This window comes from Dermochelys coriacea, chromosome 10 (assembly GCF_009764565.3).
Source record: "Dermochelys coriacea isolate rDerCor1 chromosome 10, rDerCor1.pri.v4, whole genome shotgun sequence".
Taxonomy (NCBI): domain Eukaryota; kingdom Metazoa; phylum Chordata; order Testudines; family Dermochelyidae; genus Dermochelys; species Dermochelys coriacea.
Window position 1 is genome coordinate 49,769,410 of NC_050077.1, and position 26,879 is coordinate 49,796,288.

General features: G+C 39.7%; 1 protein-coding gene and 1 long non-coding RNA gene across 2 annotated transcripts in view; both read left to right on the forward strand.

The window, feature by feature from the left end:
* Positions 1–574: 574 nt before the first annotated feature.
* TSPAN3 (tetraspanin 3) overlaps positions 575–26,879 on the forward strand; it is a 38,701-nt gene continuing 12,396 nt past the window's right edge. The window contains exons 1-4 of the mRNA XM_038419125.2: positions 575–818; positions 17,638–17,829; positions 18,965–19,039; positions 23,106–23,207. Of these exons, the coding sequence (XP_038275053.1) occupies positions 741–818; positions 17,638–17,829; positions 18,965–19,039; positions 23,106–23,207 (447 nt within the window). The 5' untranslated portion in view covers positions 575–740. The remainder of the gene's footprint in view (positions 819–17,637; positions 17,830–18,964; positions 19,040–23,105; positions 23,208–26,879) is intronic.
* Positions 11,319–16,065, forward strand: LOC122456020. Its single transcript, XR_006274626.1, has 3 exons — positions 11,319–11,911; positions 12,042–15,772; positions 15,849–16,065. It is a non-coding gene; the product is annotated as an uncharacterized LOC122456020 (long non-coding RNA).

A 26,879-nucleotide genomic window follows, 5' to 3' on the forward strand; every position in this document is an offset into this window, starting at 1 on the left:
ACTGAGTTCCTGAATCCCACTCCCATGCTTTAACCTCAAAACCACCCTGAGCTTCTCCCGTGCTGCTAGTTCCCCCAATACTTTCCTTAAAGCTCCTCTTCTGGAGGCAGGGGATTATGGGAGAAACTTCACTTTAACCAAAGGCATTTTCTGTTCCTCCTGGGTGCAGAGAAAAGCTTTAACCTGGGTTGTGCCCCTAAAGGCGCAGAACCGAGAGGTCAACTAACAGAACCCAAACTTCATTGTTTTGTAAGTCACATGATTTTTAAGCTAACCTCACGATTTTAGAGACCAGACGCAGGCTCCCTGCCTGCGCTGGGTTGGTGATACAGGGCCCCATGTCCTGCCTGCTGCTCCTGGGCCGGCACCAGGGCAGGGCTGCGCTCAACCAGCGGCCCTGTCCTCACCCACCTTTGTGTCACCTCATATCCCCCGGCCATTCTTGGACACCCCCTGGCTCAGGGCCTTTCAGGGGGGTCACGGCATGGGGCATGGGCGTACGATAAGGGTGGGTGTCTGTGTGACTGACACTCTCTTTCATTCCTTACAGCCATACCTTGCCCCCCCAACAGGGTTGCGGCTCCTTTAAGAGCAGAAGGGGGGCGCCATCTTAGGTACCTCCCCCATCATGTGACAAAGGCAGCCGCCATTTTAGGCTCCTCGCTCGTACTTTCTGGGGGTCACGTGAGGCAGGCGGGCCAGCTGGCAGCGGCGGAGCGGAGCAGCAGCAGCAGCAGCGGATGGGCGCCGGAGCGATGGGGCAGTGCGGGATCACCTCCTCCAAAACCGTCCTGGTCTTCCTCAACCTCATCTTCTGGGTGAGCCGGGGGGGGGCCCGGGCCGACGCGCTTACCCTCTGCGAGGGGCTCGTTGCCTGCGGTGGGGCTGGGAGGGGGTTCTTGACTCGCTCCCGTCAGTCCCAGAGCCTCCTCCTCGGATCTTCGGGGGTGGGGCTCAGCTCCGGGCCGGGTTGAACCTTCCCCCCCCGGGCGGGCAGGAGACGGGGGTCTAGCCCTCGTGCGGCTTGGCGGGGAGCTGGGGGCTGCCCCAAGCTGGGGTGTCTAGTCGGACGCGGGCTTGGGAGCCCCAGCGCTGTAGCCCTTTCGGGGCTGTGCCTTGCTGAGGGGCCGGGGGCTGCCTGGAGAGTGAATAATGCTGGTGACACCGGGCTGTGTCACTATTCACACCGCCTTCCAGCAGAGACATCCCCCAGGTCTCCCCATGGAGGAGAGAGGCTGAAAACACTCCTCTTCTGCTTTCTAAATAAGTTATGTCACTTGCAAAATCCCTTTTCCCCTTTTGGGCCACAAAAGCTTCAGTAATGGCAGGTTTCAGAGTAGCAGCCGTGTTAGTCTGTATTTGCAAAAAGAAAAGGAGGACTTGTGGCACCTTAGAGACTAGCACATTTATTTGAGCATAAGCTTTCGTGAGCTGCAGCTCACTTCATGCTGTAGCTCACGAAAGCTTATGCTCAAATAAATGTGTTAGTCTCTAAGGTGCCACAAGTCCTCCTTTTCTTTTTGCAAAGATTTAGTAAATGCAAGTTAATGTGATAGGTGGGCTGCAGGGTGATAGGGATCTTAGAAGTACCCTAAGAGGTTTCCAAATAACTGTACTTGATTTGAGCTTGGTTATAAAGTTCTTGTTTTTTAGATCTCTCTGCTGAATTAATTCACTTTTCTCAGTGTCGTTTGTGGTCATTAATTTCCAATCATCTAGCTAGGGACTATATCCCAAATAATGTATGGTTGGGGGCAGGTAGGCGCACACATTTCTTTGTAACCCTTTTAATGGCATAAAGTAGTAATGTGCCCTTGCATTGTAGTCTCAATGTAACTAATCATAGACTTTAATTTCTTGCAATAACTGCTGTACTTTACCCTTCTCCTGAATCTTAACTCTGTCTTAGCTAAAAACCATGCAAACAGGAAAACAAAAGTTTACCTGGGTTAGTAGAATAGTAGATCTTTGTAAGCCATGTTTCTAAATGTGGGCAGATTGTGCTATATTGTTAACATAAAACCCAGTGTCATGTTGGCTATATCAGTACTTAAATAGCTTACATAGCTTAAGTAAAGGAAACACCATTTACAAATAATATGGTGTGTCCAGATGGATGGATTGGAACTGGGATTACAGTAATGCAAGATTGTTGTCCCAGTTGTTCAAAAATCTCAGACTTTGGAAGGGGAAGGGATAGTGGGTAATGGAATATTAGAACACAAATAACGTTGATATAAATAGTTTCACTCTTCAAAATGGGGTTGGTACTAAATCTAATATCCCCATGTTTCATGGTGTGTGTTTTGATCTTAAATGTTGAAGATGAAATTTCTCACTAAATATATATTTTAGTGACCCAGGGTGGTCCTACAAAATCTGTATATATGTGATGCCTCTTATCCCAGCACTTCTCACTGGATTTGCTTACACTGAGATGAATCATACACTTGAGGTTTGTTTGACTTTTAAATTGAGTGATGCATGTGCCATTTAGCCACAATAGTCTCTATAATATCACTATTCATTTGGAGCACAGTGCATTGTTGGGTGTGGCTTTTAAAGGTAGGTTTGTGTTCTGTATTATGCTGAATATACCGTAGCTTGAACCAAATAGTCTTTCTGTGAAATTGGTTATACATGGTTGTAACTAGCCATGTAATTGTGGTGTAACTGGTCTATTTTTAGAGAGTTTAAAATAGATTGTTCTTATGTGGTTAAAGATATAAATTGGATTAGCTATTGAGTTTGTGGTGTCATATGACTGCTTATCGTAGGTTTAGTGATAATGTCTTCATATGTTATGTACTTGAGAGCGAATTTTTTGCATTTACTTCCTCCAAGTATATAATTGTATAGTGACTCATTTATGTAGTGACTGTTCAAGTTAAACAGTGGTTGGACAGCTGACTACTGTCATGGGAATCATTCTGTGCAGGGTTATGAGGTTCCTGATTTACAATAATGCTATTCCTTGGTTTGTTGAGAGAAACTTGAGAATGAATCATTTAAAACGTTGTGAAATAGTGTCTAGTAACATATGAAAATCACTTTTATTTCAATGGGTTTGTGCTCCAAAAAATTGGATATTTTTTTGGCAGGGAGTGCATTCATGGCAGTTCTACTAATATGATCAATTGATGCTGAGCTGCCTGGAGAAGAGGGTAAGTATGACAGAATTCTCAATTCAGCTGGCTTGTATTGTGATTTTGGTTTCACAATTTGTGGCATCAGAATAGGGAATTGTAGAATACCTTCCTTTGCAAAGATCAATTCTGGGATTAAAAATCTGGATCTTCAACTTTAAATGCCAGAAGAGAAGGAAAAAATTCAACTTTTGTTCCATCATCTAAATATTGTTGCTTCCTGCTCTGGGCTCAACATACTGCATTAATATTGGGGGTTAGCTTTGTTGGTTAAGTAAATATGTTCCATATTATCTCAGCCATCTTCGATTTTTCATCTTTGTGTAGTTCCAGTTCTGTTAATTAGATCCTCCAGACTTTGGCAGTAGATTACAGCCTGCAATCTGTCAAACTCTAAAATCTCCTGTGATTGGTTTTATAAATTTAGTCCAACTCTGAGTCTCTTGTAAAATATTGTTTGATCATACTTTTCCTCATGGTCCATTCTTAATACAACAAACTGCTGTTGGGTATTTGTATCAGTGTAGAACTCTCAGGAGGATTGTCTACCAACTTTCATCAGGGAGATTGGGTCATAAATTCTACTTCTTTCTATCCATCAATCAGCAGATGCATGGTAGTTGAGGAATTGGAACTTCCATAATGTGTTAACTCTTGAGTATTGTTGCTTTTTAAATAGTGTGCTTGAATGCCCCTGATGTTTACAATTGCCGATGTTTAGAATGATTGCATCTGAGAAGCTCTCACTTTCCACTTTTGTAGTGGACCTCTTTGTACTTGTCTCTACAATCTTGTGTCGCATCTTCAACTTGGTTCTGTGGCTTTGAACATGAGAAATGGCCCAACAACCAAAAAACCAAACAGCCATCTTGTGTTTAATGCCAACGTTCATTCTTTCACTTTTTTCCCTTTAGTACTTCCTCTTTCTTCATCTATAGCATCTGGTATTGGACCTGTGAGTTTTAATCTATCTAGAGCAGCATGTCCAGGACAAAGTTCACTTAATTTTTTTTCTTGATCGTTTTATGCTCCATTGAAGATGATGCTTTCTTAAAAGAAACTTGCAACTTTTTTTTTTTTTTTCAAATTCAAGTCTGTCTTTCAGTATTAATGGCTGATCAGTAGTTGATCTATGGGGTTTGGGGACAGTAGAGTCTTTGTGAATTAAGCCAATCTTGAAGAGCTGTTGTAAGGCCTGGAAGAGGGACTTAAAGTATCATGTTTAGATGTTTGGCAGATAGCATTGAGAATATCTTATTTTCAGTATCCCCAAACTGTCAATGTTTTGTTCTTCCATTTCATTAGACAGTTTCATTTAATCTTGAAGAAACAGATCATGTACTACTTGAGATGAGCATGAATCTTTTTATCTTGCTATAACTCTTGACCAGGTTTACTTTAGTGTTTTCACTGTTTCACTTTATTCTGTTTCTGGTTTCTACCACTTATGTCAGTTATGCTAGCATGTTTCAGAGTAGCAGTCATGTTAGTCTGTATTTGCAAAAAGAAAAGGAGTACTTGTGGCATCTTGGAGACTAACAAATTTATTTGAGCATAAGCTTTCGTGAGCTACAGCTCACTCCACTGGATGCATTCAGTGGAAAATACAGTGGGGAGATTTATATACACACACAGAGAACATGAAACAATGGGTTTTATCATACACACTGTAAGGAGAGTGATCACTTAAGATGAGCTATTACCCGTGGGGGGGGGGGAAGAGGAGGAAAACCTTTTGTGGTGGTGATCAAGGTGGGCCATTTCCAGCAGTTCACAAGAATGTGTGAGGAGGGGTGGGGTGGGGTGGGGGGGAGAAATAACATGGGGAAATAGTTTTACTTTGTGAAATGACCCATCCACTCCCAGTCTCTATTCAAGCCTAAGTTAATTGTATCCAGTTTGCAAATTAATTCCATTTCAGCAGTCTCTTATTGGAGTCTGTTTTTGAAGTGTTTTTGTTGAAGAATAGCCACTCTCAAGTCTGTAATCGAGTGACCAGAGAGATTGAAGTGTTCTCCGACTGGTTTTTGAATGTTATAATTCTTGATGTCTGATTTGTGTCCATTCATTCTTTTACATAGAGACTGTCCGGTTTGGCCAATGTACATGGCAGAGGGGCATTGCTGGCACATGATGGCATATATCACATTGGTAGATGCGCAGGTGAACGAGCCTCTGATAGTGTGGCTGATGTGATTAGGCCCTATGATGATGTCCCCTGAATAGATAGGTGGACAGAGTTGGCAACGGGCTTTGTTGCAAGGATAGGTTCCTGGGTTAGTGGTTCTGTAGTGTGGTTGCTGGTGAGTATTTGCTTCAGGTTGGGGGGCTGTCTGTAAGCAAGGACTGGTCTGTCTCCCAAGATCTGTGAGAGTGATGGGTTGTCCTTCAGGATAGGTTGTAGATCCTTGATGATGCGTTGGAGAGGTTTTAGTTGGGGGCTGAAGGTGATGGCTAGTGGCGTTCTGTTGTTTTCCTTATTGGGCCTGTTCTGTAGTAGGTGACTTCTGGGTACTCTTCTGGCTCTGTCAATCTGTTTCTTCACTTCAGCAGGTAATCACTAAATGCTAATCACTCATTTGCAGAACAGATCAGCAGCATTTCTGTTTCTTATAGTAGAATAAGAGTCACCTACTGAACACTAACAATGAAGACTGAAAAATGAAATGGGCTATTCATTTTCTTGCAACCCTACGTTATCAAATCCCCTGCCCATCTTTCACTTTTCCTAGAATCTAACATATCAAGTCTGCTAATGGGTAACTCCACTCCAGCCACTTCTAGTTCTTCATCCAGTAACTTAATTTTACCCACAAGGCTGCCTTTGTCTCCAGTCACCAATGGCTATGCTCCTCCCTCCTCACCATTAAGCTTCTAGATATTTGTTACTTTCTTACTATTTCCTAGTATGCACTAAGAACTTTACTGTGCTTTTATTAACATTTCATAGAATACCTATCAACAAAAATGGTTCAGTCTCTCCTGGAAGCCTGCATTCCCTCCCTACCCCAATATTGGCGTTCTTCATTCATTTTATCCTGATGATACTGCTAAACCTATATTCCCTTATTTTTTCATAGATTGCCACTGAGGCAAGCTTTAACAATTGGAGATAGGTGAGTTGGTATGAACTGACACTGTTTTTTGTACTGCTGTCATGCAGCCAGTTTGATGTATCATCACTGGCCTTCATGCTCCGTTCCAGGCCTCTAGCTCAGAACTTTCATGATATGCCTGATCTTCACAGAACAAGAATTCAGAAGTCTCTTGAATCGTTATACTGTGGACAAATGCATTAAGTCAGGGGGTCTCAAACTGGGAGTTGGGATCCCTCAGGGGGTTGCAAAGTTATGGGGGGGGGGGGAGTTTGTGAGCTGTCTGCCTCCACCCAAAACACGCTTTGCCTCCAGCTTTTATAATGGTGTTAAATATATTTACAAGTGTTTTTAAGTTAGAACAGGGCACGGTCCACACTTGGAGGCTTGCTATGTGAAAGGGGTCACCAGTACAAAAGCTTGAGAACCACTGCATTAAGTTAAAGCTAGGGTGTTTGAAACAAGCTGGCATGATGATTTCATCTTAATATGAAATGGTATATTTTAGCTGCCAATTGTAACATGAATTGTCTAAAATATAAATATGCGGCATTCTTAAAAAATTAAAGGTACCTTTCTTTACAAAGGAACATTAACAGGAAATATCAGTTACAACTTGATCCTCTCAGAAGGGTCAACCCCCAATAAGTAGATATTGAATTGGTCTACCCCTTATTAATGTTTTCTTGCAGAGATTAATGAAGGAGGAAAGCCTTAAATTATAAAGCTATAGCTCATCGATATGGTACAAGATTGTCTTGTGCAGCCAAAGGACTGCACATTCTTTTTAAAAAGCTAGATTAGCAATATCTAAGTCTTAGACATGGCAGGTATTTATGAAGAGGGAATTTAGCTTTTGCTAGTACAGATAAACGAACATCTGAAGTTAAACAGCATCCACCAAACTTTGAAAGAAACTATAGGAAATAACTAGTAAATATTTCCAGAGAATTTTAAACATAACTACAATGGAATAATGAGATGCTAAAATCTCATTAAAGTTTAAGATGGTAAATAGTACACTCATAAGCATGACTTAGTCAATGGGATAGATTCTGGAACTAACTGAACACACCAAGTTGTAGTTTTAAGGATTGTTGCTATACTGCCTCACAGGGATTATATCACTGTTAGTGAGGCAGGATGCCTTTTAGTAAAAAGGCAAAACAAAAACAGGTATATGATCCAAGGCTCCTGTTGCATGCATGCTTTTCTTTACTCAATACGCTGAAGTCCAGAAACAGCTTTGCCTCTACCCCAAAATACCACTGGGGAAGGCTACACAGTAATAAAATAGCAGGAAATGCTGCTGACACTGGAGAATCTGGTTCTTTCAGAACAACTCCCTCCAGGCATTGACCTCAAACCAAAACACTGGTGTACTCTAAATAGAGCAAGAGGTGGTATGGCAAAGATTGGTGACAGTATTACCACGTGGAAGCTGAGGAATGACTCCAAATGTGAATGTGGTAAATACAGGCAAATATTTGAACACTGCCTGATGCAGTGCCCTCTGTCAACATCCTGTATTCCTGAGGAACAGATAACCTATGATGATGAGTTGCAAGAAATGAGGCTGAGTAGCTCAGAAAATAACATACTTAAGATTACTTATAAATGGGAATATTTCAGAATAGAAGGATGTGCTCATACAAAGAAAAATATTGTTTGAGAATAGCCATTTTTATCAAACAATATTTGCTGTTTATAATTTCTAATCAGGAAAAGAAAACATTTATTGGGGGCAAGTCTGGAGAAGAGATGTATGTTGTTGACTCCTGATATACTAGGATCTTGGGCAAATAAGTGGCTTATGTAAATCAATGACAAATGAGGTCAGAGCAAAAAAACCAAGGAATTTGTTAGTCTCTAAGGTGCCACAAATACTCCTTTTCTTTTTAAGGAAGGGGCATGTATCTTCTAAATGCTTTCACATTGAAACATGCTACCTAACTCTTTTTTGGGGGGGTCTCCAGCATTCCACGTAAATCCAGCTTTCGGTGAGGAAAGGAGACTAATATTAAGGACATGGAAACTGGAACTTCATACTGTCCAATCAGTTTCTAGTAGCACTTCTGTTGTGTAGCTTCAAGTATCTGTAGAAGTAGAACAGTCTCTGCATCTAGTCTTTCACTGTGACAACTCTGCAGTAGTGGCAAAAGTAGTTTTTTAAAAATTATTAGTATTGCATGATCTTGGGCCATGTCTACACTTGCAAGCTTACAGTGGCACAGCTCTACCAATGCTGTGTAAAGTTGTTTGTGTAGCTGCTCTATGCTGATGGGAGAAAGCTCTCCCATTGACATAATATCACATAAACGAGTGGCGGTAGCATCCCCCATCAACACAATTCTATGCATTGAGTGCTTATGCCAGCAAAACGTTTATGTTGCTCAGGGGGGTTTCCACTGCTGTGGAAGTGAAGATCAGCAGGGCACTTTTGGTGGGAGGAGGGTGTGTATTTTCTGGGAGTGTATACATAAACCATGTTTAAACTTTTTTAAATAACTGATCATTTTTAAAGCTGTCCTCTTGAAATTGATATGGCATGTTTTGAATTATTTCATTTGTTTTGTTTTGAGACAGATTATCAAGCAACACATGTAGGCCCTTGAGCCGGGGAAGATATACATGCTCAACTTGGGGGGAGGGATAGCTCAATGGTTTGAGCATTGGCCTGCTAAACCCAGGGTTGTGAGTTCAATCCTCGAGGGGGCCATTTAGGGATCGGGGGCAAAAATTGGGGATTGGCCCTGCTTTGAGCAGGGGGTTGGAGTAGATGACCTCCTGAGGTCCCTTCCAACCCTGATATTCTATGAACTTTAAACCCACTAGTAGTCCCACTGAACTCTATTAGTCATGCGCTTTTAAGTTGTTGCAAGATCGGGGTCTTTAATGTTTCCAACTTCCAAGAGTTCTTACAATATTTGTTTTCATAGTGGTTTTTTTTAAAAAAAAAAGTCTTATAGCCAGTAGCAGCAAAAACAAGTTGGAAAGTTAAATGTGGTATCACTGAAGGGTGTGGGATGGGGTACGGGCTATGGGCTGGGGCCAGGGATGAGGGGTTTGGGATGCAGGAAGCTTGAAAATTTTATCCAGCAAAGGAACACTTTACTGCATGGAAAAATCTTCATTGTTCTTGTGCAGTACAAGGAATCTGGAAACAATAGAGGATCAGGTCAAGTTACAAACATTCCCCATGATCCAGTGCATACAGAAAGAATGAGTGTGATAGGTCGGTCGGTCTCTCTCTCTATTTGAAACTTTCAGGCCAATGGTCCACTGCCTCTTGTAATTAGAGATATTTTGTATATATAATGCTAAGTGCAAATGAATCTTAGCTCAGCCTTTTGCTTATGTGGCGAAAGTAATGTAATCTTTATTCTGAAAAAAGGAGTATTTGTGGCAGCTATAGTTAAAGTTAATTTAGCATGTATACTTGTGTTGTGTTGCTTTTAGTTTTAAAACAGTCTAAAAATCATGAGGATTGTTATTACCTTATTATACAAAAACAATTTTCTGCTTATTTGCAGGCTCTTCTGAATAAACCATGTAAGATCTGACAGATGCTCTAACAGTCTTTCAAAGTATACAGGTTATGAAGGATTGTTAGGCTGTCAGATCTTACGCTGAAACAGTTTATTCAGAAAAGCTTTCAAATAAGCATCAACACCTTAGAATGTACCTTAGTAGAAACAAGAGGAATATCTTAACCCCTTTAGGATTTATTAACTCTTATGTCTAGGCCAGATCAGCCCCTGAAAAAAGACTGATCAAGAACTCAGTATGGTTTACTTAGCTTCTCCAAGAAACACAATACCCTAAATAGTCATTCACAAGGTAGGCTGTGACAATTCTAGAGAAATTTGTTGATGTTACATGATGCTGTATTTTCAAAGGATGATATAAATATACAAAAAGCTATTCAGATAATCTTTCCTAATATCAGCTATTTTTTCTTGTCCAACTCTTGTACCATCCTTCAGCTCCTCTCTGGCCTGTTGATGCACATCACACTTTAGATTTACCAAGCTCCCTTTCCCTCCATATGCTTATGTGCACAGTTATATTTCATGGTATGTCTACACTTATGGCAGTATTTAGAGTAGACACCGCGTTTCAGTTAGCATAGGTATAAATAACATGAAGGATGAGGCATAGTTTAGATGGGTAGAGTACAGACACACCAGAATCCTAGGATGTATACCCTGCATGGCTCTTTGTGCCCAGCAGTGCCTCCCACATCTGTTCTTTTAAACATGTAGTGTCACTCTGTCTCCCTATTGCCAGAGCCTTTCACTGTGGTGTGGCGCTACATGTACCCTACATGCCATCACAAGTAAAGATAATCATTAAGTCATCCATGGGGCACTGATCGCTCTTCCCTTTTCTGAACCCCCTCTAGTTTGTGGGTGTTTTAATCCATATCCACTTTGTCCAAACAGATTTAAGCCTAATTATTACAGCACACAAGTTTCATTGACTTTTCTTGATTTAGGTATTCATGAAAAGGTTAATACTTATTTTCTCTAGTTCAATTTCTAATATTGCTTTTACATTCTAGAGCATTATTTATGAAATACATCTGTGTGAATCATATGCAATGCATATAACTGATGTCAATTTAAGTGATGTTACAGGAAGAAAAGTGGCTATCACTGAAATGCCATCTGTTTCCTCAACCCATCTGTTTTCTGTGTTGCATATGACTAGAACAACCAAAAAGCTTTTACTAACTTTTACTGCAGAGCCATTGCAGTGCTGCGAGTGAGCCAGATTCTTTTCTAACTCTAACAACAGCAGAGTTGTTAAGAGTTCTGGCTACAGAGTCTGGTGGTGGTATGAGTGCCAGAAAAAGATGACTTTAGATCTTAGACTAAAAGAAAAGGAGTTCTTGTGGCACCTTAGAGACTAACAAATTTTATTAGAGCATAAGATTTCGTGAGTTACAGCTCACTTCATCAGATGCATACAGTGGAAAATATAGTGGGGATATTTTATATACACAGAGAACATGAAGCAATGGGTGTTGCCATACAGACTGTAAAGAGAGTGACCAGGAAAGGCGAGCTATTACCAGCAGGAGAGCAGGGGAACCTTTTGTAGTGATAATCAAGGTGGGCCATTTCCAGCAGTTGACGAGCAGTAGGGAGGGAAATAAACAAGGGGAAACAGACTGGGTTTGCAAACTTGTATTTTTTGATAGGCAAAGAATAAAATCTTTTTTTTTCTCAGATTTTAAGCATATGTTAAGAGATTGTGTTAAATTTAATTTGACAATACATAAGAATTCTGCTTCTAACTTAAAATCTTCTGAATACAAGTTTTAAACTAGTATCTTGTCTGATCATTATTAATTTAGGTTATAAGAATTTTGGTTGCAAGCTTATTTGATTTGAATAAATCTCTTCTAGCTGAATGGTCTTTCTCTGCTATATTGATACATACCCTGTTTTAAACAGGTTGTAAAAACACACAGAGCAGCAGCAATATGAGCTTGATATTCATGAATAAGGATAGAAATTTGGAAGTCAATGTGTGAGATTAGGGTGGAGCAGTATGCTGATTCACTTAAGATCTTATCTTCCAATGTAAATTGACGTTAAAGATTCTGGTGAATGGTAACTTAAGTGTTTAAATGTTCGTACATGTGCAACACTAGCTTTTAAGGTTTCAGAGTAGCAGCTGTGTTAGTCTGTATTCGCAAAAAGAAAAGGAGTACTTGTGGCACCTTAGACTAACAAATTTATTTGTTAGTCTCTAAGGTGCCACAAATACTCCTTTTCTACTAGTTTTTAAGTCTTCAGTTGCTGTAATTGAAGTTTTTTAATGAAAGTTTTTACTTCAGAATATTCATCATATTACTTTGATAAGCACTGCATGTTTTATTCTGGATCAGCGTTTTGATAGTAATAGTGGAATTCATGTCAATTTTTATTTTAGAAAGTACGTCTCAAACTCTAAATTGTAGAATCTCAACAAATAGCAAAGATGCTAAGATAGGATTGACAACTGCTTTGCATTTAAAAAAAAATTTCCTTCCCAAATTATTCCTATGAAGCTATATGCTAAGTATCAGCTCCGCTTCTAAGAAAGAGTACTTGAGGTTTTCTTGGGTGGGGGAAGAGAGAAGCCACTTAAAATTCCATTTAAAACACCGCAGAGAAGGACACAGAGGCTCACAAATGGTGCTGATTTCAGTCTTCCTTTGCACTCTCTTCATATCTGGTGACAGCTGCAGATGGTTTTTTCCTTCTGCCACCTTGCAAAATACCACATTTGACAAGCTTCTTAATCCTTTGAAGTGGGGGATGACATCACTGGCACATTCACATGTTTCATTGCTAGGCAACACTTAATGTAATTCCATTGTTCCATGGCTCCCCTTTGGTTCTTCACTTTATATCCCAAATGTGCATGTCTGCGTTCCATTCTGTACATAAAATGCTAGCGTATTAGAGTTGAGCTAGAACTTCTAGTTGTCTTCCCTGTGCTAAGCAACTAGTTTTGAAGGAAATAAGCCATTAAACATAACTCTGCTAAAATGTCTCATTTTTGTGTTTTGCCCCTAGCTGATTTTTTCAGTTTAATATCTATGTAGCACCTTATATATTCAGTGTTGTGCAAATGTGAACTATTAGATAACTAATTGGAAGGGGTGTTGAGATTCGTATTACTTCCATTTTATAGAGGCAGAGGTGAAATACCTTACCCATGGCCATGCAGTGAGCCACCAGCAGAGCCATGAGTAGACTTTAAGAGTGCCTGAATCTCTCATCCTTGTTTGTTCTTTCAGACTGTTACTCTGAATGCAATGTATAGTTGGATTTTCTGAATCTTCTACATTTAACCTGTTTCAGCAATCGTATCTCTCACCCCTAACACTTCTATTATGATAAATTCATGTAGTTTATGTGAAATGCTGTCAGATGTATAAAGCATAGTAAGTCAATTTTGTCTGTTTCATGCTGTGACAAGGGGGAGGGGAAACTTTTTTTTTTAAAGCATACTTCAAAGGTCTTCAGATATGTTAATGGCAATTTTAAATTCAATTGTTCTCCATGTTCCTTGAAAGCAGGACAAGAAGGTAATGCCCTTAATCTGTAGCAAGGGATATTTTAAGGTAGATATCAGAAACCCTTTCTAAATATAAGGATAGTTAAGTTCTGCAATAGGCCTCCAAGGGAGGTTGTGAGTTCCCCATCACTGGTGGTTTTTAAGAACAGATTGGACAAATGTCTGTCGCAAATGGTCTAGGGTTTACTTGGTCCTGCCTCAGCACAGAAGATTGGACTTGATGACCTCTTGTTGTTGTTCCTTCCAGCACTACATTTCTATGATTTGTAAAACAAAAGGTGGTAGGAGGTAACAGGCAGGTGTAGAACCAGAAGTTCCTTAGCTCATTTTAATCCAAGTATCAGCTCTGTAAAATTGAAATACTTATGCAACCGAACAGTAACATTTGTACTTCTTTACCACTTCTGTGGCTCCTATTCTCAGAAAAGTCTGAAGTTGTTTGGGTCCCATGTTGTACATTCAAGAGGACCTGTAATGATGTCTTTATCCTCTTTTTCCAAAGATTTGTGTATTCTCCACATGAGAATAATACCTGCTTATGACAGCAGGAGCATAGTTCTTAAATAGCTTCTGAAACTTTGCAGCAAGAGGAAACTTCAGATGAGACACTTTATTAAAACAAAGTTTCACTTTAGTTAATTGGCAGATTATTCCCTCCTCCCCTCAATATTTTCTGTCCTACATCACCATGAATTCTAAAATAAATTACACACAGCCAAAATTTATCGCTTTCATTGTTAACTGACATGCTTGCAGAGTAAGGCTAATATAGTCACTAATGCCTTAGGTGAGCAATGCCATTTTTAGGCACTGATCTGGGACTTATCCAAATACTGTCTTATTTTAACTTTATCCCTGTTCATATCTTACCATGTTTACTACACCATTTAACATCATTCCAGTGTCACCTTCTCTTTCTGGTCATTTAATATCTTCCTAACAACTTCCCTTCTTATAAATATTTAAAAAAAAAAAATCCAGGCACACTCATGTTTGCCACTTACATTTAGGTTGCTTGTATATTAGATTCTTCCCCACCCCTGCCCGCACACTCATTGTGTTTAGATTGTAAGCTCTCCAAGGCAGGGACTCGCTTCATTCGTGCAGTTCTTAACACAGTAGGGCACCCTAGGCCCTACTATAATACAAATACATAGTAGCATTAAGATATAAATATTAATATGCATCTGCAGTTAAACTACATAGCACCAGGGTCCCATCAGAAGAGACACAAACTGGATAAACCCCCAGAGCTACACTGCATGTAACTTCATATGTACAGATTGTCAGTAGCCTGTATATCATAACTTTTATTCAAGTTCAAAACAGAGTGTACCCCATGGGGGGGGAAATGAAGACTTAGATTAACACCTTTTGGTATTGGAGATAATATAACGTATTGAATCTGAGCTCAGATTCAGGATTAGTTTCATGTTTCTAGCTCCTTAAAGCCCCCATGATGAACTGTCTTGATCCATTTTAACTCAGTTTAGATAAATAATGATATTCAGGGTCCTATAAAAATTCTGTAAAACCAGTTTGAATTAACCCAAAATGTTCTCAGTGTTCTAAAGTGATAGTCCATTTCCTTCAATACAGCTAGCTGTTCCTGGCCTAGGGAATTCTGAAGGTTTTGGTAAAGCTTGTAACTTACTAAATGATTAAGTACTAGCCATATCTATTGCAGTATACTAATGTAGACCAGGAGACAGTGTGGTGACTATTAACTTCACTTGGCTTAAGGGTGCCCTGTTGTGTTTGACAGTCCTTCCATCTGATGGACAGAATATTATAACTGAGTACACAGCATCCATTATTTTAGTTAGCATAGTTCTCTCATTTAAGCTGTTCAGTGCAGAATTTACCTTGAGTGTTCTAGATGTTGACATGGGGCCAGGGGGATGTGAAGAGAGGACACTGAGTTCATTATATAACTAGAAAAGGAATACAGAGGCAGAAGTACTTGCTGCTATTGGTGTACAGTGTACTCTCTCTCATGGGTTCAGTCCTGCGATTTTTTGAGTGTAATTCCATTGAAGTCAGTGGAAGTCTTACTGCAGTTGGAATTCAGGATCAGAATGAGATTTTGCATGTACCAGTTTAGAGTTAGAATTTTTCAATAAGTTGCATCTCTACAGTTGTAGTAGAGAGCAATAAGATCTTCAAAATCTTCAGCATAAATCTGCCAGTAAATTACAGCAGTATAGGTAATGATTTCCTCTTTGTGCAGAAACTGGCTAGTTCGTACAATAATACTTCTGAGAATGTTTGTTTGTTTTTTCTTTGAAGCTGAAATCTTACCATACGCACCACACTGATACACAGCAATTATCTGACTGAAAAATTTTTATTTGGACTGGAGATATTACCTATTTTAAAATGGAAAGCTTGTTACATACCTTTCACAAAAGGTATCTTGTTTTTAATTTAATCTTTTCCTTACCAAATAAAAATGTGCACCCATTACTCCCAACAGTAGAAATAGATGATGTAGTATACCTCCATAGTTAAGTAGCAAAATGGAAGAAAGTAATGCATCTTAGAGTATAAAACAGTTCCTGTATCTGCAGATAATCCAGAGAGTTCTTCCTTCAAATAGCTAGCTGTTTGGATTTAACAGAATTTTAGGGCTTGTCGACACTGGCACTTTACAGCTCTGCCACTTTCTCACTCGGGTGTGAAAAAACCTGAACGCAGCAAGTTTCAGCACTTTAAAGTGCCAGTGTAGGGAGTTACGCTCCTCATGGAGGTGGGGTTCTTAGAGCGCTGGGAGAGCTCTCTGCCATGACTACACAAGCCACGTTAAAGCGCTCCTGTGGCAGCGCTTTAACATTGCCAGTGTAGACTAGCCCTTAGGGTAGGTCTACACTGGCAAGTTTCTGCACCACAAGTTATATCACTTTTTTATTAAAATGCTGGAATTAAACCACTGTTGCGTGTCCACGCTGTGCTCCTTGTGACGCTGGAGCGCATCCACATTAGCAGCTCTTGCAATGGCAAAGACAGCAGTGCATTGTGATTAGCTATCCCACTGTGCAACTGGCTGCAGGGTGCTCTGGGAAAGGTTTGGAATGCCTCATGGAGCAGGCACAGCATCAGATGATGCAGGTTTCCCAATCCCATTGTTCCATGAGCATCCTACTACTTGGCCAGCTGCCTTTCAACTGAAGTTGGTGGGGGGAGAGTGTGCAAGTGTATTGGGCGGGGTGGGGAGAGTGTGTTTTGGGGGACTGTCAGCATGGTGTCTTATAAGTTCAGACAGTGGCAGGAAACAACCAGTCCTGAGGCAGGGGGAAACACCAAAATCAGCCCCTGCCTCCCTCCCTGGGCTCTCTGCACAGTGCGCATACATAGGGTGACCAGATAGCAAGTGTAAAATATCAGGATGGGGGTGGGGGGATAATGGGTGCCTATATAAGAAGCCCCCACTGGCAATAGAGTGGTGGAGCCTCTGCGCAAATAGCCTTATGACTCTCGTCGAGGTAGGTTGTGTGGGTTTTTTTTTTTTTTTGCAGCACTGCAACTGAGGAATTTCTGCGCTCAGAGTGGCTTGGCAGTGTGTACGCGTTGGCTGTTTGAGCACAAAAAGCTGCTTTACTGCACAAACTTGCCAGTGTTTACAAGCCCTTACTGTCAACAGTATTAAGAGTGGTATATAGCAGGTTATTTAGGGCTAGTCTACACTGGCAACATTAAAGCACTGTAGTGGCAGCACTTTAATGTGCCTTGTGTGGTTGCGGTGCAGTGCTGGGGTACTGTCTACATTGGCATTTTACAGCACTGAAACTTGCTGTTTTTTCACACCCCTGACTGAGAAAGTTGCAGCACTGTAAATTGCCAGTGTAGACGAGCCCCGAGACAATCAGATTAGTTCATGGGACGCATGTTTGGGAAGGGGGCACACAGGAGTGCAGTGTTCACAACACAACTTCTCTCCTTCCCTTATTTAAGGGTATCGAGGTCAGGTAGAGGTGAACTGACTCCAGTGTTTATCTAGTTTAAATGCAGATGAGTTTGGGGTTAGACTGGGGTTCAACCTTTCACCTAATCTAACAGATATCTAGACTAGGTAAAACATTGGCGTTAACGATCCACTAACCTCCACTTTCCCCAGTCTAGATATAGCCAGTACTTCACCAGTCATCAGGTAAGTGTCTCTCTAGCTGTGGTCATACAGAAGGGCTGTTTTATTGACATTAGAAATGCTTGCTAAGGTACTCATTATGAAATTATAACCACTTATAGAGGATTGTGTTTAAAAAATAAACCGTTGGGATTTATGGAGAATTTGATGACCCTATTTTTTTGTGCGTGTTTAGGCAGCAGCTGGCATTCTGTGCTATGTGGGAGCCTATGTCTTCATAACGTATGACGACTACGATCACTTCTTTGAAGATGTCTATACGCTTATTCCAGCAGTGGTTATAATAGCTGTGGGGACACTTCTCTTTATTATTGGACTTATTGGGTGCTGTGCCACAATCCGTGAAAGTCGCTGTGGACTTGCCACTGTAAGTTGCTGTGTTTCATATGAATTTTTGAGGGTTTATTGCATGTTCTGATGTATATTTGGCCTTAGTGTTCTCTTTGAATGAACAGAACCTTACTGATAGTGTTAAAATGGACGCTGTCAAGTACGTTTGGGTTTTTAGATACTTACTCTTGTTATCTTGTTTTACAAGCTCAGTATTTTTTCTCACTTTATCCTAAAATACTTAATTTTTTTTGTATTGGAATGTATTAAATCAGTCTTTTTGGTACTGAAACTTTATTTAAGGTCCTTCCAATATCCCTCTTTAGAACAATTATCTTAAAGCAAAAATTAATACTGTTAACATTCTTGATGGTACATTTGTATTCAATCATTTAAAAAAAAATTCTTTAAAACATGTTTATGCTGAAGAAAGCTGAAACTTGAAACTAAAATTATGTGGATGGCACTGGTGATAGAATCTCACTACAAGTATTTTGTAATGTTGTAATAGGAATAGGGGCTGTGTTGTCCAAGCTGTACTTGTGTTTAAATTGCTACTTCAGTTTCTGGTGTCACTGTTTGCCATCTATTCACTTATTTTTACTCAAATACATGTTATGTATATGGTACTAATGTGTTTAAAAAATTGTGTCCCATAATAGTGTCCTGTGGGCTGTAATACTTTGGTCCAGTTTTGGTTAGATTTCATCTGTAGGTGCTGGGTGGCATTGGTGGCCTGTGATATACAGGAGTTCAGACTAGATCTGGTGGGCCCTTTGGTACTTAAACTGACTCAATTTCCTTGTCTGACTATTGTAACCTTCTCTTGCAGTTGACTTTGGTGTTCTCTTAAAGCTGCTAGAATGGAGAAACATGTACATGGCTGCAGTATGCCAACATGTGGCTGTCTTCTAAATGGACATTTGCCTGAATCTTTGACGTTTCTGATTTTTGTTGGCTGCTGAAGCCATGAACACTCAATTACTTAGATGAACTTAAGTACTGATGGATTATTTGGAATGATCCACTCAGTTGACTCTTTCTATAAATTAGTTGCCAAATTAATAACTTGCCTGGCAAGTTTGATAAACCAGAAAGGCAGAGTTTAGGTTCTCAAAAAGCATGTCAGCAAAGCTACATATAATATAAATATTTTGGATTGTATTTAACAGTTTGTGATCATCCTCCTCTTGGTTTTCATCACTGAAGTTGTGGTGGTAGTTCTGGGATACATCTACAGAGCAAAGGTAATAAAAACTGTCTTCTAAAGTCCAATAAATGTTTTGTTGTAGATTATGACCAACCTGCTGGAAAAAAAACTTCCCATATTTACTGCAGGTATATTTATATTTGGGATTTTCTAAAACTGCTGTTGGGTATTGTGAAGATACTTTGATTCTCTACATTGTATAAGATCAAAGAAAGGTGCAGGCCTAAATGATAGCAAAGACGAAAAAAATCAAACCTATATTAAAACAGACTTCTTCAGAGGTCTGGAAGTAAGTAGCTTAAGAAAAAAGGTTATGGGTACTCCAAACTTGGATGAAAGATGGCTCATTACTTTTTAAAAAAACCTGATAACTCACTTGCTATTTAATTTTATTATGGCCTTACAACAGGGCTACAGTTTTCCTGAAAGAGGTAGTGTGGGAATTTATATAACAATTCAGCCTGATGTTTAGCAGACTTTCCTCACCTGAAGAGGTGAGGTGAAAAGCTGATGCGCGCTAAATAGGGTCATGCCATAATTGGCATGTCTCTATTTGCCACATATTCTATTCTGTTTTTAAAAGCATTTTGAATCCGTGCGCAGCATAGGTTGCACTGCATTTGGGTATGTTGATATCAGTGCTTACCCAACTTGATTTTTTTCTTTTCTTTTTTTTTTAAGTTGCTCTTCAAGGTGTCGTCATAAAATAAGCAGCCCAAATGGACTGGGTACTTACTGAAAAGTTAGAATAAACAATCCAGCTACATATTTAGTTTCTTCTACATCAGCACAAGACCATCTGATCTAGGCCTGTTATTCATTACTGATTGGCAAATATAATGGAAAAGACTCCGTTTTGTCTTAGTAATTAGAAATGAGACATGCCATAATGGAAAGAGCATAGGACTGTAAGTCTGGGAACTTCTAAATGCTAATCCTGGCACTGCTTGACTCCATTGCATAGCCTGCAGAAAATCTTGTTTTCTCATCTTTAAAATGGGAGTAACACTAGCATTCTTTGGCTTAATGCAAGATGTAAAATGCTTCATAAATGCTACGTATTAACAAACTGACATTTCCTGGTAATGACATACCAGTCACATAGAATGGTAAGATATTAATGCTTTTGTAACTTGTTCTTAATTTGGTGTGGCATCTGAACAGCCTTCATCTTACCTTGCTTGGCCTTCTCTGTTGCTGTAGATGGAGCAGACATGCACTGATAACTTGGCATTCTCTTCCACTGCTTTTCATTTTTGTTAGTGTGCCCTGAGAGTGTATAGAACATAAACATATATTTGTGTTTCTTCGCAAAAGGAAACTTTCCTCAAACAATCTTGGTCAAGGAAACAGCTGAGGAAAGAAATTACCTTGAACTGTCCTCCAAGATCGGCTGACTTTTAGAACTGTTGGAGCACTGGGATAGTGACTTCCAAAGTAGAGACTGCTTCAGTGTAAATGTTCCATTAGGGATGTTTAAATCTAGGTTCTATTAAGCATGTTGGGAGGAGAGTAGCTGCTCAAGTAGCCAGAATCTAAACCCTATTGGTAGGGCCCTACCAAACTCACAGCTGTGAAAAACATGTCACGGACCATGAAATAACCCCTCCCCGTGACAGCTAGCTCTTGGAGGAGCAGGGCTAGGGGTGCCCCAGCAGGGGTTTCTACTGTTCCCTGGGCTCCAGCTACTAGTTCCCAGGCTGGGAAGGGATGGAACTTACTCTTCCCCTGCACAGCCACTCTTGAGGGGCAATCAGACCCACCTCCACCTCCTGCATCTACAGGAAGCTCTAGGGCTGTTGCCCCAGCTGTGGAGCTTCTTGCAGCAGGGGGAGGTACCTGACTTTGCAACACTCCCTCCCGCCCAGCCCCCTTTTGGGTTGGGACTCCCACAGTTACAACACTATCAAATTTCAGATGTAAACATCTGAAAATGTAAAATTGACTAGTTTTCAAATCCTGTGACTGTAAAATTGACCAGAATGGACTGTGAATTTGGTAGGGCCCTACCTATAGGGCTCTCTGTAGGTTGAAATCTACACCTTGACTAGCCATTAAAAGTAAAATAAGAAGACACTGCAGTTCCTGAAACTGTTACCTAATAATGAGCAGCTGTGTTCTACATCAGTAACTTCAGAGTAGTTTTTAGGGGGTAGTTCCCAACAAAGTACAATGCAGTACTCTAGCCTAAAGATCAAAGGTATGGATTACTGTGCTCAGGTCTGGGTTGAGCCTCAGCCAGCTCATTCTCTTCCAAATTCCAGTCTCTAAGAACTGGGAAAACAAAACTCACATCATTCAAACAGATGAAAATGAGACACAGATCTGCCTGTCTGCTGTTTATGACCCTGGAAGCCAAATATATTTCTCGCTGTTGTCTCACATGACCCTACAGAAGGGGCAACAAAATAGAGCCTAGATATCTGGTAGAAAAGAAGTTGCCCCAAACAACCCTCTACCACTTCGGGGAGGGAGGGAGTGAAATCACTTTAAACTAGCAGAGCATTAATGGCCATACAGTCTTATCAAATGCTGCTGAAGGATCTGAAAGTATCAACACAGACACCTGATCATTGTTTGTTGCCAGGAGGAGTTAATCAGCAAAGACCAGAGCTGTGTACATCTTATATTCGAACAAGAGAGTGAACAGGTTTTAAAAAATGGTGTCAGAATTGCCTTGTGACAGACTTCCACAGAAGGGAAGATTGAAGACTGGACAGTAGTTGGCAAGATTGAGTATCAAGTGAGACTGAGCCCGGTGACAGCTTATTTGGGGAAGCTGGCATTGTGGACTTCCAAATGGAGGCATAACTAACCTTTGGTGCACTTGAAACTTTCCTACATCCTGTTAGCGATGAGAGGCTTGGGTCCAATTTGCGCGCACAGATTTTACCTAGAGCGATGATGTTTCTTCTCCTCCATGCGTTTCTCCATGACAGCAGCCAGCCCACTTCATATCTTTCATTTTGCCTGCTAAATGAGAAGAAATTTCCTTTTGAAAGATTAATTTCCATATGGAGGTAGCTGGGATTAGTCTGTCAATTGAACAGTTCTTGTTGAATAGACTTGTCTTCTGGACAGAGTAGTGGAGGCTTTCTTCACCTCTGGCACTGGCACAGGATTTTAAAAACTCAGTCAGTTAGAGGTCAAGACTTCTGCTATCTGCACCATACCTCTTCCCCATGCAGTTCATCTGTATGGGCTGTTCCCCACACACGTGTACCAAAATAACAAAGGTTGAATTGACACCAATTTAGCTATTTTGGGGGCAAATTTATGTGTGGACATTCTTATTTCAGAGTAAAATTGACTAAATGGACTCTAAAGTCAGTAACAAATTTAGCATATACCCATTTTAGCTAACTTTATTCCAAAACAGACTGGCACCAACATAAATTGATTTCAGTGTACATCTATTTACTTCAAATTCCTCACATTTTGCCTTGGGCCCAAACCTAGCCTCCAACCTGGAAGTTATTTCCTCATTTGATATTTTTGAAAGAGTAGGGTAGCAAAATTCATGCTTCTAAGGGAGACTCGTTTGCAACTTAAGTCTGTAGTTGGTGTAGCCTCAACCCCATAATAAAAGCAATGGAAGAGGGAAAGTGATGTCTGAGCTCAGAAATTTAGATTTTTATATTGCTGTATAGATGTCCTGAAGCAGCTGAAGGTCCCAAATTCTATGCAAGGTAGAGTTATTGATACTCTGCACAGAAAGTGAGGATTTTTAATTGTAGCTTTTAACCATTAGCATTAAATTAGTATTTGTACAAAATACAAACCAGTCAGAATTCCAAAAGTGAAACCTTTCAGAGTAGCAGCCGTGTTAGTCTGTATTGGCAAAAAGAAAAGGAGTACTTGTGGCACCTTAGAGACTAACAAATTTATGTGAGCATAAGCATTCATGAGCTGCAGCTCACTTCATCGGATGCATTTTTTTTAAAAGTGAAACCATTTCTCCAAAGTGTAGTAATCTGTAAAACACACTAACTCACCTAATAGGGTGTTGTCTAGGCTTACTCAATTATTTGCAGCCAAAAAAAGGTCTGTGCTGCCCAGAGTTGTCCCAATAGTTTGAAAGTGCACTAATGTTTGTTTTGTAGGTGGAGGATGAAGTTGATCACAGCATTCAGAAGGTGTATGATGCATACAGTGGGACAAACCCTGATGCTGCCACCCGCGCCATTGATTATGTACAGAGACAGGTGAGAGCCAACATAATGGAAAGTTGATTGTAATTGTAGATCTCATGAAGTCCATATTGTATGAGGAGCTCTGAATATCGTGTTGTTGCTCTGGGGTTTGTTAGATGGTGTCCACATTACAACTTTGACCAAGATTATAAACAGTAGCTTGGTCACTATATAAACAGTTAAAACTACTAGTACCCACTTAACTGTTTAGCTGTTGCAAGAGACCTAGGATGTCACATAACTGTCCTTCTGTAACCACTTCAGTGTCCTTTTGCCATTGTTTCCTTTAGTACTTGTCTCCCTTCAATATTTCTCTGTGGTAGGACATCCCAGAGTGCACTGCCCTATCTGCTGCTAGCTCGCTATAAATGTGGACACAAAAATGAACTTGTGGTGGCATAAAAGCTACTTATTGACTTGAAGGGCCATGATCGGCTTTATTGTATCTGTGCCGGGATTTTTGGCAGAAACAATCTCTCACCAAATTTAGACAAGATCCAGTGGATTCCAGCTTTTTTACCATTGTCAATTTTTAAAAACTAGCTTTCAGAGTTCTCTGCATTAGAACTCCAATCTGTGCATCTGGACAAACGGTACCACTGGTGGGAAGTTTTGGGGGGGGGGTTTGTTTTGGTTTTTCCTGAAATTCCATAATGAAGGGAAAGTGTAGCCCAAAAGAACTGAGACTTGTAATTCATCACTGATGCAACTCCACTGTTGGGAACCTCACTGGGGCTTTTCCTGTCTAGGCTGTAGCCTCAAGTCAGTGTTTTGGTTTTTTGTTTGTTCTTTTTCTTCAAACTATTTAACCAGTTTTGAACAGACTTACAAATAGTTGTCGTCATGTAGATATTGGAGACAAAACAATGCTAATTACAACAATAGTTTGGTTAGTTTTATAGAGATTTGAGATTACTTTGACAGGGTGTTAGCATCTGCACACTACTTCTGACATGCTGTTTCTGGTGGGGTATGGTGGTGTTTTTTGAGTGAAATCTGACTACACATTTAACAAACCAGATGTGTCTGTCAAACTGTAATTTCCAACCTTTTTGAGTAGGTGTGCTTTGTTTTTTACAGGTGGGTTGACTGAGTATTGAATAAATGGTAACGAGATTTAAATACCTATTTGCCCTCTTTTGATGGGTACACAATTGGCATGTTAGTTTTTCAGTAACTTGGTTTTTTTAAGCCTTCCCATAAACTTGGACTATCCGTATCTTTGTTAACAGTTGAGATCAATTCTTAATTTCCTTTTGTATGACCATTTTGTGCTAGGAAGCCCCAGGATCACCCAAGGATCATTTGGTGATAAATATCCAATATTTATTTGTTGGGTTACAAATTGTATCCCAATACTCTGATGCTTGGACATGTCCACTATAAAATCTTCTCTCACCACAATTTCTCCAGTACTACTTCCCCTTCAACGTATGTGTATACATTTTAACCTACTTGTATGAGCTACTGTTGAAACAGTATTAAAGACATTTTTATTTTATTGTGTTACACCTTGTGGTTGCTAGTCCTTCTTTTCAGATCAAATCCCATTCCTCTGGGATAATTTGTCCAGATTCTTTTCCTGGGTATCATATGTGGACACTTTTTTTTTTTTTTTTTTTTTTTTTTTTTTGGTTAGGAAAGCTGTCTGCAAAGATTGATTGATTTATATATTGGCTATTTTTAACTGATCAGATGCCATTGCCTCTATTAAAGTTAGCTTTCTGTATACAACTCATAGGAAGCTGAGAAACATAATGCCTAACTTGAAATTACTGGTACTATGGGAGAGTTAGTTATTTATGATCTCTAATTTAGAAAAGTTTACTGAATAACTGGTCAACCCTATGTTCCGTAGCTCTTCCAATTTTAAAAACTCTGTGGTTTATGATTTGGATTAAGATCTGGATTATTTGCAAGAAATAACTTTTCCCGTTGCCAATGACATCTTATCTCTAGTTCTGTCCCAAACCCATAGCAAAGGATATGCTAGAGGATGTTTGTATATTTCTGAAGGGTCTGATTTTTTTTTTTCTTAATCCACAGTAACTCAACTATATTTACACCACCCCAATTTTCTTGTTAAATAAAATCCCATTGATTGGTTTGGTTAGAGTGCCCCAATCCACTACTGCTTTGAGTTTGCTGGCTTGCTAGTACCATGTAATATTTGGTATAGCGACTCTCCATGTTTAATGGGTTTGTACAAATATCTGGACTCGCTCTTGGTCGTCTTTTATTCTGTGTAAATTCTGACAGCATCCTCGGTGTTCCTGCTAGGTTTTTATCTGGGATAATTACAGAATAAATGTGAAACAAGGAAGATATCCTTGGCAAAAGGTTCACTTTTGATTGCAACTGTTCTTCCTGGCCAAGAAATTTGTATTCTTCCCCCAGCTCTCCAGATGTTTTTCACTTGCTGAAGTAGTGATTTTATGTTTTAGATGATAGAGCTCTTCTAGGTTGTTTGAGATGTGAATTCCTAAGTATCTTACAAAATTTCTTCCCCATTTATACCCAAATGTGTTCTAAAATTATAGCTTCTCTGTGTCTGGCTAACTTTTGAGATTTGGCATAATTTATTATGAATCCAGATGTTTTCCCAAAGTCATGTATTTCTTTAGATACTAATTTATAGGGAAATGTTCAGGTTAAAAATATTAACTTTATATACTGATGTATCTATCTTCTGACGTGTTCCTGCAAGTTTTGTTCTTGTGATAAATTCATTGTCTTTTTTCCTCTGTGAAACAGGCTCCATGGCCAATGCAAAAAGTAAAGGAGGCTATGAACATTCTTATCTAGACCCTCTGTGTAATTCAAATGGGAGATTTAACCCAATTTAACTCATTGTTTTTTGAGCTGATATGAAGAGCAATTATCCATTAAGGAACTGAACTAGGGGACAAAGTCCATATGGGACAGGACTTGAAGAGCTGCATTAGATTAGGACTTCCCCAGCTTTGGGGAGAACAGTAGCTTCTTTAATGGGTTGTGGAACTTCTTCCCCTAACAGAATGTCATTGAAGGGACACCTCAAGGGACCTACAAATTCTGCCTTATCAACCTTGTAAAATTAAACTGGAAAGCCATCAGGTCCTGGATTTTTACCACTTTTCATACATGCTATTGAATCTAAGATATCTTCCTTCTGTTATTTTTTAATCTAAGGTTTCTTAAGTTTTGTTTGTCAGCAAGCCTGCTACTTCCAGATATTTTTTGAATAATTTCAGGGCTAGGAATGTCTGATATATAGAGCTTTATAATAAGCAGCAAAAGTATCACACCTTTCATTTGGGTGTGCAGCTGTCTTTTGCTGATTTTTTTTTTGTTTTTTAACTGGAGGAATATGTTCTTTAAGCTTTGAACTAGTAGCTTCTCACTTATTTCCTCTTTCATAAAACATTTACTTCGTTATACTGAAGAGCTTTTTTTGATGGATTCTGTCATCAACCTATTCAGTTTCTCCCAAATAATTAGTTCATATACTTTTCTGAACCTGTTTCTTATGAAAACTTTTTTTTTTCTGGAGCTCTTTCATTTTTCAATAGAGAGGCTCTGTTTATCAACTGACCCTAAATTCTGCTTTACCCGACTCCTGCAGAAGACCTCTTTTTATACTGTCTTTTATTTGAACATATTGAATAGTGTCCTCATTTAATTGCTGCAAACTGACCTTTTGTC